General features: G+C 41.1%; 1 protein-coding gene across 1 annotated transcript in view; it reads left to right on the top strand.

Moving 5' to 3' along the window:
- Positions 1-8424: 8424 nt before the first annotated feature.
- Positions 8425-17001, top strand: part of LOC124260747 (uncharacterized transporter slc-17.2-like) — a 21226-nt gene continuing 12649 nt past the window's right edge. Inside the window, exons 1-6 of the mRNA XM_046695059.1 lie at positions 8425-8965; positions 12648-12922; positions 13627-13860; positions 15182-15269; positions 16139-16234; positions 16868-17001. Of these exons, the coding sequence (XP_046551015.1) occupies positions 8959-8965; positions 12648-12922; positions 13627-13860; positions 15182-15269; positions 16139-16234; positions 16868-17001 (834 nt within the window). The 5' untranslated portion in view covers positions 8425-8958. The remainder of the gene's footprint in view (positions 8966-12647; positions 12923-13626; positions 13861-15181; positions 15270-16138; positions 16235-16867) is intronic.

The following is a 17001-nucleotide window of genomic DNA, read 5'->3' as shown; positions in this document are numbered from 1 at the left end:
CCACCCACCAGACTCCCACCCACTCACTCACCCACCCACCCACCAGACACCCACTCACTCACTCACCCACCAGACTCCCACCCACTCACTCACTCACCCACCCACCAGACTACCACCCACTCACTCACCCACCAGACTCCCACCCACTCACTCACCCACCAGACTCCCACCCACTCACTCACTCACCAGACTCCCACTCACTCACGCTCTCACCCACCCACCAGACTCCCACCCACTCACTCACTCACCCACCCACCAGACACCCACTCACTCACTCACCCACCAGACTCCCACCCACTCACTCACTTACCCACCCACCAGACTACCACCCACTCACTCACCCACCAGACTCCCACCCACTCACTCACCCACCAGAACTCCCACCCACTCACTCACTTACCCACCCACCAGACCCCCACCCACTCACTCACTCACCCACCAGATTCCCACCCACTCACTCACTCACTCACCAGACTCCCACCCACTCACTCACTCACCAGACTCCCACCCACTCACTCACTCACCAGACTCCCACTCACTCTCTCACCCACCCACCAGACTCCCACCCACCCACTCACTCACCCACCAGACTCCCACTCACTCACTCTCTCACCCACTCACTCACTCACTCACTTATTACGGTCATGTCGTAAAATGCCGAAGACGATGCATTTCTGTTGAATTCTATAAAGCAACAACGTAAATCATACACTTACAGATATATTATGGGCTTACCACGCACTTGTGTTCGGTAGTGTAAATTCCTACATAGTGAATTATTATTGCAGTAGCGAGCCCTGGTGAGGTAATAACATCGTGCTGATTATAATCACAGGGTATAGCGTAATAACCTTTATCACATAATGTCACTCATATTATTTCATAAATTCTATCATCGAAATATTTGCAATAATCTCTTTGAAAACGGCATCAAAACATTGCAAGTTTTCGTAGGATGTGTGTATAGATATATTACATCACAATGCCAGTGATTAATATGTCAGGCAGTGACCGCTGTCATTATGTAGTTTCTCCTGAAACTATTTTTTAGCGTGGAAAAATTAATTTAGGATACAGGCAAAATTATCGTCTTTTTGTCCGCGAGAGTAAATGCCTTTTTCTCAAAGGGAAGCTGCTCCAGCCTATGGAACTTAGTGTTTATTAAGAGTGAGTGAGTGAGTTAGTTAGTTTTACTCCGCACTCAGCAATATTCCAGCTATATGGTGGCGGTCTGTAAATAATAGAGTCTGGACCAGACAATCCAGTGATCAACAGCATGAGCATCGATCTACGCAATTGGGATACGATGACATGTGTCAACCAAGCCAGCGAGCCTGACCACCCGCTCCCGTTAGTCGCCTCTTACGACAAGCATGGGTTACTGAAGATCAATTCTAACCCGGACCTTCACGGGGTTTGTATCTATTTGAGGCTGTGGGGCTTGTCATGGTGTTTCCTAACGGGGTTCCAATGTTTTCAGGTTTATCAATTATTATTTTCAGGGACAAAATGAAACCCGTTAATTGTTGGCCATATTTTAATTAGGGTGGTGGTGGTGGTGGAATTTGGTTTAACGTCGTGCTTGAGAATATTTCGCTCATATGACGACGTGCATGCGTGTGTATGTATGTGCGGCTGCTTGTACTAGCCCACACTTAAGCTGGTTTTATAGTGCTAGCCCACTGAGATACCATGCCGAAGTGAAGCATGAATACCCCACTCAGACACATTATACTGACTCCGAGCCGACCAGTCCTTGTTGTACCCATTAATGCCGAGCGCCAGGCAGGGACCAACAAGTACCATATTTTAACGTCTTTTTGTATGACGCGGTCGGGGATCGAACCCGCGACCTTCCGCACTCCGGGCGGACGCTCTAACCACTACACCACGGAGGCGGTCTTTAATTAGGGCAAACACCTAAAGTCGTAAAGGTATGTAAGTATCGAAGGACGGTGGGGTAGCCTAGTGGTTAAAGCGTTCGTTGGTCACTCCGAAGACCCGGGTTCGATTCCCCACATAGCCAATTCCTGGTGTCCCCCCACCATGATATTCCTGGACTATTGCTGAAAGCGGCGTAAAATCATCCATACTCACTCACTGTCAGTATCGCACCTGACACTGATTTTCGGTATTTGACTGTTGTTTTGATAATGATTACAATTATCCAGCTAGTTATCCATCCAGGTAACCGGCCGTAGGACACGATCACCGACAAATGAAGGCGACGCCCTATTTGTTTGAAACAAAGTGCTACTTACCTGACCTTTCATATTTGCATATCTGTCTGTAAAATGACTCCAGCGAAACCCATTTGAACAGACGCCGTGTCTGCCCGACCCGTGATATGAATAACCGCCAGCCTCGAGTAAATCCCGGTCAAAATCTCCACACACAAACAATTCTTTAGTTACCAAACAAACATACATTGTAACAAGAGTATCATAAATGATACCAAACACGCACGTGAATAAAAAGGACGCTTGCCACGAATAGAAATAAGCTCTCTCTGAAATACTCAGATTACACTAACGTGTAACGTCTCCGACTGCGTATAATTTTGACAGAAAGAAATGATTCCATTTAAAAAATGAAAAGGACCCCCAGTGAGATGGGACACTGAAGCCGAGGAATCTAGACTTGCTTCATTTAGAGATTTCCATATGAAGAAAGGGCAAGGAGGAAGGGAAAATAATGTGGTTCAGGGACTGTGAGACAGACTAGTATGTATGCCCATGAGTGACATGATACGAATAACATGCCCGTCACACGCAAGCTGTTGTTGCATTCCTATCTATCATTGAAGCCAGGGATGCTCAATATCTGGCGAGCTCAACTGTGAGTGGTGGATAGTTTAGCAATGTCCGGTAATATATATGTTAGGCCTTAGATAAAAATGTTATTGCTTCTCATTTCGAAAACCACTCAAAAATTCGAACCAAACCTAAGAATTGTTTTATGTTTTACGCTGGAGAAACTGCAACCTTGACTGTCAAAATGTGCATGATTTTTTTAAACTTCCAAGTTTTGATTTTCTATCGGAGAAAAGGTGTAAATTTCCATAGAAATCAAGGGGCTTTGGACATAAAATAGATTAAAATGTAAAAACAAAATACTCCCACCCGACCCATATTTTTGTTTAAAAAGGGATGAGAAACAAGATTATTTTTATGTAGCCTTTTGGAGTTTCGAGTAAGTTGGAAGGCTGAAATTGACATTCCAAACATTCCAGTATCGTTTACATTTTTTCAGTTCAGAATTTGTGCTTTATAGAAATATTCGTTAAACCTGAAACCGTGTTAACACAAAGTAAACATAGCTTTATCCAGTATACTTACAAGTCTATCATTTTCGTGATTTTATTTGATCACATATTTTGTATTTTCATTCATGAAACCATCAGGAGAGGTAATTCACCTTTCATTTTACAGCGCCTAAAGAATCTCATTGAAACGAAACGATTTCACTAAGTGCCGAAAGTGAGGTGAGGTGAGGTGAAATTGGGTTTAACGATGTGCTTGAGAATATTTCGCTCATATGACGACGTGTATGCGTGTGTATGTGTATGTGCGGCTGCTTGTACTAGCCCAGACTTAATTATAGTGCTAACCCACTGAGATACCATGCCCAGTGAAGCATGAATACCCCACTCAGCTGATTATACTTACTCCGAGCCGACCAGTCCTTGTTGTACCCATTAATGCCGAGCGCCAGGCAGGGATCGACAAGTACCATATGTTAACTTCTTTTGGTATGACGCGGTCGGGGGCCGAAAGTGAAATGGTGGAGAGATATGACATACTGGCTGTTTATGTGTTATGATAAACTAATACCGAGATTGGAGAATAGCCCAATGGTGTTTAACGTCACGTCATCACAAGATTATTACAGTATATAGAGAAAAGTATGTACTTCTTTGCCGGTGTATTGGTACACTTTACTAGTCCCGATTGCATCATACACCCACTGGGATACTGAAGCTTAACACCGGTACCCGAATCAGTACACTGACAACTGAGCCAAAACCACGGTAACAACAAGTGCCATCTTTTAGTCTATTTTGGTATGACGAAGTATGGATCCAAAACCATTTCACTCCCCGCACAGACTCTATCTGCTAGACCAAACTATTGAAGACTTTATATGCATTTACTTTGTTTCATAACAATGTATGTGTGTGTTTGTGCGTGCGTGCGTACGTGTGATGTGTTTGTGGGTACGTACGTGCCTGCATGCCTGCGTGCCTGCGTGCAAAAGTATCAAGCTGTCTCTATTTGCTGTGTACAAATGGTAAATTCGAATCAGCGAAGAATACCAATGTTATTTTATTTTTATGGAAGGAAGACAGTGAATCACTTAAAAACTTAGAAGAAATCAAGTATTTTTAAAAAATAGTAAACTATACTTCTTGGTCGCAACAAAAGTCACTTAAGATCAAGATCGTGTACGGTCTTTTACTACCGCTTCATTAAGTGTTCTCATTACAATAAACGCCAAAACCAGAGAAAAGACTATTCAGGATTATCTGCCCGAACAGATTCCACTGAGAATAAAATTAAGGCAAAACTGCGGTGAATATTATTAGTTGTTCACTGGTCACGAGGGGCATGGGTTGATGTACCCTCGATGTTTATGAGGGTACATCAACCCATGCCCCCTCGTGACCAGTGAACAACTTACAATGTTTGTTTATAAACAAACATCGAAGGGTACATCAACCCATGGGCCCCGAGGGACCAATGAACAACGTATTTATCTTACCGAACACATTAATGTTAATTTTTGAATTAACTTTACACTACTCCGGAACAATAGGCAATTTATCAATAATGACTTAATGGTTTTGAATTGTGTGTTATGCACATGTTATTTTAAAAGAGAGTGTAAAGAAACGCCACATTTAACATAATATCATGGTATTATTTATTAAAAAATCCTTTAAAATTTACTTTGTGTGAGTTTATTGGAGTATGCACCTCATGGTTGACGGATAAACTGTATGAATGACGGAGGTTGAACTCTGTCAACCTTCATGCGCAAATGAACACACACAGTGCATGTCAAGTTTTATAAATGTATACCACTATTCTTTTCATCTCAATAGTGATTCTACACGCTAATGGAGGATGTATATGTTTCTCGTAAATATGTGTATGCATATTCTGATGTAAAAAAAATCTTCCACCAAAGTCACCTGTTCATTAATTACATTATAAATAACAACGGTGTTGGGATTTTTCTTTTATCACGAAATTAACCAATCAGAACTCGGGGATGGTATTTTGCCCGATTCTTCAACATGGCTGCGCCCATGTCGCAATGTATTTGTCACAATTGATATGATAAACTTCTGTCGGCAGTCTCTTGGTGGAGAAGTTGTGAAATATAGCGGTATGTGAATAAATCTGGAAAGTTTGTAGAGGCAAACCGAACGACATCTTAATATAAATCTCGGCTTGTAGTTGTATGTCACACTGTCCCCTATTGGACTAACATGTAGGCTCCAAAATGTTCATATAGTACAGAGTATTAGTTCTTAAACTATATTTAAGAATATAATAGAAAGGAGCCAAGAGATTACGTTTTGCTAATTTGGGAAAGAGTTCCTTCCGTTCCCCCAACCCTAAACCTAACTCTAAACCTAACCCTAAGCCTAACCCTAAACCTAACCCTTAACCTAACCCTTAATCTAACCCTAACTTAAATTTTGGACTTTTAGTCATTTTGTGAGTTCTCTAGTAATTGTTGTGTTAAGTTTTGTTAATAATTTTAGTATTTATAAATATTATTTGGGATGGGGGAACGGGAGGAACTCCTACCCTAATTTGACTTGCACAGGTTGTATATCTTTGTTTCAGGGAATGTATGGCAGACTATTTTAGTATCAGCTGTTTACTGATGAGAACCGAACAGACCATTGTCTCAGTGGGAACGATAAGAAATCTTTGTTAACTATGTATGCATGTGTGTGTCTCTGTGTGTGTGTCTGTGTGTGTGTGTGTGTGTGTGTGTGTGTGTGTGTGTGTGTGTGTGTGTGTGTGTGTGTGTGTGTGTGTGTGTGTGTGTGTGTGTGTGTGTGTGTGTGTGTGTGTGTGTGTGTGTGTGTGTGTGTGTGAAACTGAAATATAAACTGAAACTGCCCGTGCACTTTCTCCTTAAATCTTTAAAGTTTCGCCTACAACTTGAATGCCAGTTGTCATGGCGATTAAAAGTATAATCAGCAAAGAAAGATGAAAGATCATTTATAATAGGTCAGCTATTGACAATGTATGTGAATGACTATAGTTGACGACCACGGATACTTTGCAGTGTAACAGACAGACAGACAGACAGACACACACACACACACACACACACACACACACACATACATACATACATACATACAATATACATACAACATACATACATACAAACATACATACATACATACATACATACATACATACATACATACATACATACATACATACATACATACATACATACATACATACATACATACATACATACATACATACATACATACATACATATTTTTCTTACAATAAGACAAGTCTGCAAGCATAATGTTGAAAGTATAGACCATCATTAAGTTCATTTGTGTAATATCTATACTGGGGAAAACTAAGCTTCGATGATTACATGCAGCTCCATGAGGAGTTTATGCTGGAAACTACAAGTTCGGCCTTGAGATCACAGAGAACAGATCAGAGCCTATTGTAAAGTCGTGCAATATAGACACAATTTTGATACTGTCTAACAAGGTTACACTGGTGAATACTTTTCATATACTGATCTTCTCATTAACAGTAAACTGAATAGAAGCGACAGAACCCTTTCCATATCCACAAGAAATCTCTGCTAAAAGCACTTTAAAGGCTTGGGAGATATCGACACATGTACGTGATTCATATGTTTCATGTTTAAAACCATACAACAACCAGCTGTATCGCGGCATAAAATAGTTCCTATAAAGACAGGTGATGTCAGCGTACATAGGTTGATCTACAGTAACACCTTTTGAGGTTAGATCTTAAAAATATAGATTCAAGTAATATCAACAAAAGATGAGAAGAGTCTGTTAAGAACGACCCCAGTTAGTTACTACTGTGACACGGCGGCATGATACAGTGACACCAAAAGTACATGACCTATAAATGGCCGACACGATTGAAAATTGAGATTTCCGAAATCGTTTAAAAGCCTGAGTGTGGTGATTGCAACTGTTAGCAAGATCAGTTGGCCGACCTTTGACAGTACAAGTGAGTACAAATACATGTATCAAGTTGTGTCAAACAGATACAAAGGTGACTTCATAGATGACTGTAGACTGTCAGTCATGGCGTGGATCGAGTCGACAGTTCAAGTATTCTGTTTTAGTTCCTTATCACGAAACATGCAGTCAGCTTTTCTAACTGTTCACTGGGTCAGCTGAAATTCTAAGAGCTTCTTTCAGGGCGTAGATGTTTTCCTTCGTGTTGGGGATTTCCCTGGGTTTTCCCAGTGGTTTCCCGAGGAACGCGGAAGTAGTTCACCGGTGATTAGTACTTTGAAGTCAGAGTGACTTTACTGCGTCTATTCTCCAGTACTCCAGCTTCTTGTTTGTCAAACTGTTGATTTGTCTCCCTTCCGGGCCGACAGTCGTGGCAGTCCGACGACAATCGACGGATTGTCTGTTCCTAATTTGGTTATTGCTTACATAGCATAGAAGAAAATTAAGAAAAACAGTTAGGTGACATCTGATCCTGTGCACAACGCTCATGTAGCAAGTTAAATCAGGTTACGATACCTGAGTTCCTGAGGGTAGTTTGTTTGTTGTTTAACGCCGCACTCAGCAATGTTCCAACTATACGGCGGCGGTCTGTAAATAATCGAATCTGAACCAGACAATCCAGTGATCAGCATCATGAGCATCGATCTAAGCAATTGGACATGTGTCAACCAAGTCGGCGAGCCTGACCACCCGACCCCATTAGTCGCCTCTTACGACAAGCATGGGTTACTGAAGACCAGTACATTATTCTAACCCAGATCTTCACGGGTACTGAGGGTACTTGAACGGGCGGCCGTTTTCCGCCAGTGAGTCATGCCCGATATAGCAGTGAATGGGCACCCGTTAGGATGAGGTCGTGACAGCGATCTAGCATTTTACATGCAACTTGAGTTGTATATACTCCCCAGTGAGCTGAGAATTATTAACAGGGGGTAATGAGGTGAGCTTTTTAGCATGCAATTTAATATGAATGTATCTCATTATAAATGTCTACATTGTGGTGTGCTGACTAGTACAGAGAGAGAAAGAGTGAGAGAGAGAAAGAAAGAGTGAGAAAGAAAGAAGAGAGAGTGAGAGAAAGAAAGAGTGAGAGGGAGAAAGAAAGAGTGAGAGGGAGAAAGAAAGAGTGAGAGAAAGAAAGAAGAGAGAGTGAGAGAAAGAAAGAATGGAGAGAAAGAAAGAGTGAGAGAGAGAAAGAGTGAGAGAAAGAAAGAGTGAGAAAGAAAGAAAAAGAGAGTGAGAGTGATGCACACACCATTAAGAAATTTACAGTGCTCGACAGACACATCACACCCTTCCTTCAGTCAGTGTCTTCTAATTCATTTGATAATGGAAAGAGTTAAGGTGTTACTTGTATTACCGGCTCTTTGTCCAGGACGCAAGCGAAAGGTCACGCGAGTGCAAGCAGGTGCACACGTGCGGAGAATACAAAGAAATTTAATCATATATTAATATATAGTATAAATTTGCCCGACTACTTTAATCATATTTTCGAAGCACACATAGTTAACAACAAACTAAAGTTACTATTCGTGTGCCTTATCAGCGGTGTGCGATCACAACTGACCCACGAATTCAGCCCACAGCTGACCTAATCTCGTTCTTTGTTCTCGTTCTCGGAGTTTCCCGACATCGAGATGTGACATTCAGTTGCTACCACGCCGGGTAAGAACAGCCAGGCCATGAAACGTAAGTAAAAATTTTGTTTACATGTCTGTCTATACATGCACCGATTCACCGCCCTGTTTGATACATGCATAGCCTGGTTGCATATGTGTGTCAGTCTCACAGCCCCCCAGACAGGCGAGCAGATAAATGGTTGATATAGCCTTTTCTGATGTGAGGCCAGGCAGGAATCGATCTATGATGGCGTATAGTATCATGCAATGGGTTTCGCGTTGTTTACATAGTTTCGTCACGACCTCATTTAAAGCAAAATATTATCCAAGCCATTGGATAACTGTATCGGACTGTTGAAGCACAAACTCCTCCGTTCATTAGGTCGAATGTAATCCATTACAGCGATCAGCTGTCATTGGCAAGGACGCAACCCTGCACAGTGGGTCACGGTGCCTCGAGTCAAAGGAAGATTATGGGCGTAATATAGCCTCACAGTGTTGTACTTAACCAGGTATTTCACACTACACCTGCACGTTGAACATTAAGGACACCTATATTCAATGTACTTTTCTAAATCTGAATCGCTAGGTATATATGGCTTACGTTTATGTCCTACTTATGAACGAATAATCGTACAATGTATGCCCTCTGTTTCAGCAAGATTACTTATGATTTTCAAAAGGTTTTTTTATCAGTTATTATTTTTGTATTATTAATAACAGCATATGATGGATATTTTAGATGTCAATGTCATTTAGATATGTTTATAGTCATTTAATTTGTTACACTCCAAAATAGAGTATCACCATCGTTGTGTTTGTATTTAGATTTCTCTACTTCTGGTATACATGGGCGATCGCAATCATTTGTCTTCTTATCAATATGGCAAGCACGGACGTGTGGGATCAAATAAGATGAACATGGTATCAATTTCCCATCTTTCCGGTTGAAGTAATCAGCTCAATTGGCTTCACGCAAGTGACTTCACCTGTTGTTTACGTTGCGCGTGTGTAATACTTTGTGACGGCAATATAACAGCTTGGAGAAGAGGAGGGGTTTTGGGGGGTTGCTGTGCCTTGTGGTTATACATTGACCTCCAAACGACAAACGCATGCAAGCGTAAACTTTAGCACAGCGTCAACGAACATGTTTAGGAGACACAATACTGCTTGATATATAGCTTTGGAATTATGTATTCAATGAATAAAAACTGGAAATACTCCCATGGCTTAAATAATGCCGATGCAACGTTATGTTTACTCACTCACTGTCGACTGGAAAAAAGGGTCTGTACACGAAGGGACTATACTGAATTGTGGTAATTATGGGTACTTCTTTATTGGACGATGTGATGATCGTCAAAACCTACCATGAACAATGTAGTCACACGCTACTAACCTTGAATGTTCATGAAATTTACGCTCTGCGCATCTATTTGTGGGTCTGTAAACAAACTAAATTAGATTGCATGTAATATGAAGGAAACTAAAGTCTTGTATATCGTGACCAAAGTGTGAAAGATTTATATGGTTAGTTTTAGACCTTTGTGGGTGAGACTGCGCGTGCGTGCGTGCGGCACAAATACACGCACACATACAGAGGCACGTACACATGCACACACGCTCGCTCACACATACAGGCGCACATGTACACATACGCACTCACGAACACATACAGACACACACTCAAGCTCACACATACAGGCACACACACAGACACACATGTACACTTAAAGGCACGTACACACGTACGCACACGCACACGCACGCTCACATCACTCAACACATGACTAACGAGCGCGACCGTTCCTGTAATATATAGATATCAAGGAAATCGAAAATGCATTCTGTATGAATCATGAGGTGTATGTAGTTGTGAGATTAAAGTTCGAAGTCCCTCGAAACTTACGCCTTGATTTAATTTTACTGAACTGACACAGTAACACATATGTAATAACCCAACCCTCGTCACTACCAGATATGAGCCTCGCAATATGTAATATATTTTAGTAAGATGATCCACATGAAATATCTGAGACAGCCCGTAATGTATTACGTAAGTTTTCATTTTATGTGTTAACAATCAGGAAGTGGTTTAATGCAAACTGATCAAAGGTGCACATTTGTAAAATGATTCGTGGTGCGAAACAAAATCTCTGTGGGAAATCGGCGTTTGAATGTGCCCCCAGTGCCACAAGCTTGTCGGATGACTCAATGTGCTGGCATTATGCTAATTCGCCCGGTCGTTTTTTCCGGTGAAGATTGTGGTATTAACAGGTAAACATACACATATTGTGTGCTGGCCAGTCAGCAGACGGTCGGTGTTTAGATCCCCTGGCCGCGTCATACTGAAGGGCCTTAAAAGATGAAACTTGTTAATACCCTGCCTGGTGCTGGACATTAAGAGAGATATTATTACAATCAGATAAACATACACTCACAAATACACGCACGCACCAAAACACGAGTGCACCCACTCACGCGCGAGAACATATATACAGCGTATGCACCTAGCTATTTAAGAGAAACAATCATGAACAGAATATTATACACCTCACCTCACCTCGCCTCACCTCGCCTCGTCTCGTTTGTTTGATGTTAAATTATCTTGTTGTAACAGCTTTGGTTATGACACATGTTTCAGTTACGTGCTGCTATGACTTTGTCCACTGTTGTAGTACATTGTAGCAGTGACGTGATGCTATTGTTTAGTATGTCTACTGTTTCAGTGACATGTTACTATAATTTTTCAGTATGTCTACTTTTATGTTGCTATGTCTGTCTAGTTTCAGTATGTTACTATTGTTTCAGTATGTCTACTGTTTCAGTGACATGTTACTATTGTTTAGTATGTCTACTGTTTCAGTGACATGTTACTATTGTTTAGTATGTCTACTGTTTCAGTGACATGTTACTATTGTTTAGTATGTCTACTGTTTCAGTGACATGTTACTATTGTTTAGTATGTCTACTGTTTCAGTGACATGTTACTATTGTTTAGTATGTCTACTGTTTCAGTGACATGTTGCTATTGTTTAGTATGTCTACTGTTTCAGTGACATGTTACTATTTTTTAGTATGTCTACTGTTTCAGTGACATGTTACTGTTGTTTAGTATGTCTAATATGTCTAGTGTTTCAGTGGTGTGTTGCTATTGTTCAGTATGTCCATTGTTAAGTGTGGTGTTGCTATTGTTCAGTACGTATATTGCTTCAGTGACGTGTTGCTATTGCTCAGTATGTCTGTAGTTTCAGAGGCTTGTTACTATTGTTTAGTATGTCTACTGTTTCAGTGACGTGTTGCTATTGTTCAGTATGTCTGTAGTTTCAGAGGCTTGTTACTATTGTTTAGTATGTCTACTGTTTCAGTGACGTGTTGATATTGTTCAATACGTCCAGTATGTGACATTTTGTTATCGTTGTGTTCGTCCATTGTTTCAGTGATATCTTTCTATTTCTCTTCTCGTCCGTTATTTCAGTGACGTGTTGCTATTGTTCAGTATGTCCATTGTTTCAGTGACATGTTACTGTTGTTTGGTATGTCTAATATGTCTAGTGTTTCAGTGGTGTGTTGCTATTGTTCAGTATGTCCATTGTTAAGTGAGGTGGTGCTATTGTTCAGTACGTATATTGCTTCAGTGACGTGTTGCTATTGTTCAGTATGTCCATTGTTTCAATGGCACATTGCTATTGTTAAGGGTGTCCATTGTTTCAGTGACATCGTTCTACTGTTCTATTCGTCCATTATTTCAGTGACGTGCTGCATCCCATGGCGATATGTCGTGGCAGGAATGTGGTTCATAGCCTTTGTCCTCCACGACAGCTTTCGTGGCAGCCTCAGCATCACCATCGTGTGCATGGTGAACCATGACCCAGCCATCAACATCACGACAGCGTCCTATGACATCAATTCATCAAACATTCAGACCACTCGAGGAGGACTATTGTCAGTCAACATAACAGACCCCAAACAGGAGGCGAAGGACACATGCTATTCAAGAGAGGGATCTAGGACCGCTGATATTTTGGTTAGTATATGCATGTTTTGATTCTAAATACGAATAGAGAATTGCAGTTAATGATATTTTCCTTTAAAACAGTTGATTAATTAAAACGTTTTTCAACTGTTTGGTGCTTTTTGGAGTACCATTAGTAACATGTTTGAAAAGGAGACGGTACTGTGTAACTGTCTGAATCCATAACTGTTATATTGATAAACCCCATGATATTGGAAGAAGCAGATAAATAATCATTGAGGCTTGTAAATCACTGCTTAACTAACCAGCCTTGGTTTAGGCTAGTTTCCCTTTACATCCATGACATGGCAGTCCTGTGGTGACATTTAAAGAGTTTGCTTGTCACTGCGAAGGTCCAGGTTTGATTCCCAATGGGTAGAATGTGCCCAGCCCATTTCTAGTGCCCTTCCTCAAAATTGCTAGAATTTTGTAATTTTAAAGCCACATCGCAAAACCACACCCCTCCCGTACTGATCTATGACATCGTATCCCAAATGCGTAAATCGTTTCTCATGCTGTTGATCATGGATTGTCTGGTCCAGACTCGATATTTTACAGACCGCCTACATGTACAAACAAAAAAACCAAAAAACTACCCTCAAAAACTAAGGTTCGTAGCCTGATTTAACTTGTTAAATGAGCGTTGGGCGCAGGATCACACCAATTGTTTTTCATCATTAAGATATCTTTTGTCTATGACGTATTGCCTTTTTTAGTCAGGTGGTTTCGAGTGGAGCAAGCAAGTTCAAGGTCTCCTTCTTGGAGCTGTGTTCTGGGGGTATATGGCATTTCAGTTCCCTTCGGGGTGGCTGGCGGAGAGATTCGGAGCACACCGAGTCATCCTCGTCTTCCTCATCATCGCATCAGTAACAAGCATCTGTACACCTATAGCCGCCCATGCACATCCATACGTTCTACTTGCTGTTCGTTGCATGACAGGGTTATCCATAGTGAGTATACAACAATGCTATTCTTACGTAATTAAGCTTTTATGCTGAATCCCTATAATAACCCTTCACGTGTATGTGCACTTTCAAATATTAAATTTAATTTAATTTAAATAAAATATCATTGCTGACATACCCTGGAAGATGCGGGATAGAATTTGCCTTAGCAACCCATGCTTGTAAGAGGCGACTAACGGAGTCGGGTGGTCAGGCTAGCTGACTTGGTTGACACATGTCATCGTATACAAATTGCGTAGGTCGATGCTCATGATGTTGGTCACTGGATTGTCTGGTCCAGACTCGATTATTTACAGACCGCCACCATACAGCTTAAATATTGCTGAGTGCGACGTTAAACAACAAACAAACAAACATTGCTAACATGATTGTGAACACGTTGTGGGGATTCTAGCGATTAAATTGGGATCACGTGTTTTTTTTAAATTTTAAATTGTAAGTTATGAATCAAATATCACATTTAACGCTTTCCACTGCATTGGTAACATCATTCTTACAAACCTCGAAGGAGATGTCCTATATTGGAATCTAATGAATATGTTTTCTTTGTTATAAAACGGGAAAGGATGCCTTTAGGAGATCTCCTTCAATTTTCTCTTTATTCTTACTATTATTAACTTTGCATTTTGAAAACTTCCGCTTTGGTTTAGAAAATATAAAACGTTAGTTCAAAAGCCTTCCCTGTCTTGACTATCCCCAGAAACAGATTTCGTGTGGCCAGAAGGATATGAAAGTTTTATGAATAAATCAATGAAAATCAGTGATGACACATATTAACACACCCCTGTCCAAACTGTATAATGGAACAGTCCAGATCTGTTTAATGTGGGTGTGTTCATGGGTACCATCAGGGCCCCGTTTCACAAAGCGATTGTAAAGCACAGGTTAATTCATAATGATAACGTACTCTTTGATGAAATTGAAATAGTAGGAGAGGTCACATATCAATAATTCCATTATTTCACCATGGCTGATCATGACACACCTCCCAGTCGTATCGCATCACTTAGCTATATCGTATAGCTCAGCCGTAACATTTCTGTCATCCGCACCACCGGTCTCAGTTGTATCACAATACTCAGCCGTGACACACCTCCCAGTCGTATCGCACCACTTCGCCATATCATATGTCTCAGCCGTAACATTCAGTCGCACTCACCCCACACCTCCCAGCTACATACATACAGATTATCCATGTGTTAGATAACGTGGATGTATTTTGGTAATATATAAATGGCAGTATAAGATATAAATTACTTAATATGCTTTCATGTTTCATGTGATGACAGACATTTTCTCCTTTAAGGCAGTTTTGTACCCTGCACTTCCGGTCTTCTGGGCCCGATGGGCACCAGCTGCAGAATGGAACCGGATGTTGGGAATTTCACTTTCTGGTAAAACAAACAATCAAAGACTACGAAATCCTTTGGGTAACACTTAGACATCAAACGTACATCCCCTTGAAACAAGAGAAGGAAACACTCAGATCAGGATCAGATCACCCTCTGTATTCTCCTCAAGGGACGCTACTTTGCGACTTCTTGCCCTTTTTAGGGGTCACGAGTAGCCCCATGGTCTAAAGCGCCAACAATGGCTGTGCAAAGCTGCATCTCTGTCGTGAAAGGTTCGCTGGTAATGGGTGCGTACCCCAGTTACTCCCAGACATGACAATAGCTATGGGTTCAACAAATCCGTTAACGGTAACAGTTCAGTTGGATTTTCCTTGCAAAGTAAGCTGATACGTATGTCATTGAAATATTGATCAAAGCAGCAAAGACCACTCTCACTTCTCGCCCTAGCCAGCGTGTACAGTTTGAGTAAACAGGACCTCGTACTTAGCGCAACGACTGTCACGATCGCTTTGTGAAACGAGCCCACTGCTTTCCCTGGAGATGACTAATGTAATACAGTTCAAGATTCTGTCTCTGACCTCCTATCATTAAATGTCCATTGCTCATTGGAATACCTCCAAGGATTGATTACCATCAGGAACATTTACATCAGTACGAAAACAACATTTCGTGAGACCAGACACTTACACTTATGTGGCTGAACGGTTTTTCTCTGTTGCCATCCAAAGCCCTGGAACTACATACCACACAGACTGAAACGTAGACACACTTCATTCCTGTGTCAAATTAAAACTTTTCTATTTACACAACCTTTTACCTGTTCCAACTCTTTCTGTAAGCCCCATTGAAAGGCCGTACGTAGGTGAAAGGCTAGGCTCTATGATTTGTAATTTCTTCTCTATTTATTACAGGGGGACTTATGGGAAATGCCCTCATCTTTCCCTTTGGTGGATTTATGTGTAAATACGGACCTGCTGGTGGATGGCCGTCCTTGTACTATTTCCTAGGTAAAATAGTTCCACAGAGTTGTTGTGTAACGTCACCTTTGGCTTTGTTACGACTTTGTATGTCTTTAGGAATATAGTCTCACTTAGCTGTACCTATCTTTAATCTCATCTTTGTCATAATTGATTTATACTATGTTTATACTGCACGACTGTTGTTAATCCTTGCGGTGTTGGTTTCGGTGCGAACAAGGTTTAGTCCTTGTAGTACGTTCATGGCAATAGAGCCTCCGCAACTGTTGTTATTTCCATCTTTTTCGAAATTGATTTAAGCCATGTTCTACACCACTGTCGTTGTCCTTGTGCTACGCCCTACGTTGAAGACACACTCTGTTCATTATCATCGTTTCATTATTGGTTTGAGCATGTCCAAGGTTTTCCAACTTTAGGGAGCATGCGTGTGAACTGTGCCCTATGTAATGTGTTCCATACATCCGTTGTTAATCTCAATGGTATGCATTGCTGTACCATTGTCATAATCTCGATACATTTTGTAGTTATTATGTTTTAGTTAATAACACTGATAACGACCTCAAACCTGCATCACCTGCTTTTACCAATGTCGGCCTTTTACCTCACACAAAAATACTGTTCAACAACTTGGTTACAAATTGTCATGCATATCTTGTTCTACAGGAGGCGCTGGGTTTCTGTGGTGTGTTGTATGGGGTCTGACAGTTAGGGACACGCCTAGAGCCACGCCCTTGATAACAAACAAGGAGAGGGAATACATCGAACTTAACATAAAACTTCGAAATCTCAGTATAAGG

Source organism: Haliotis rubra, unplaced genomic scaffold (assembly GCF_003918875.1).
Source record: "Haliotis rubra isolate DU_JTF1 unplaced genomic scaffold, ASM391887v1 Scf773, whole genome shotgun sequence".
NCBI classification, from domain to species: Eukaryota; Metazoa; Mollusca; class Gastropoda; order Lepetellida; family Haliotidae; genus Haliotis; species Haliotis rubra.
The sequence above is the reverse complement of the archived record's forward strand: the minus strand, read 5'-3'. Positions and strand labels throughout refer to the sequence as shown.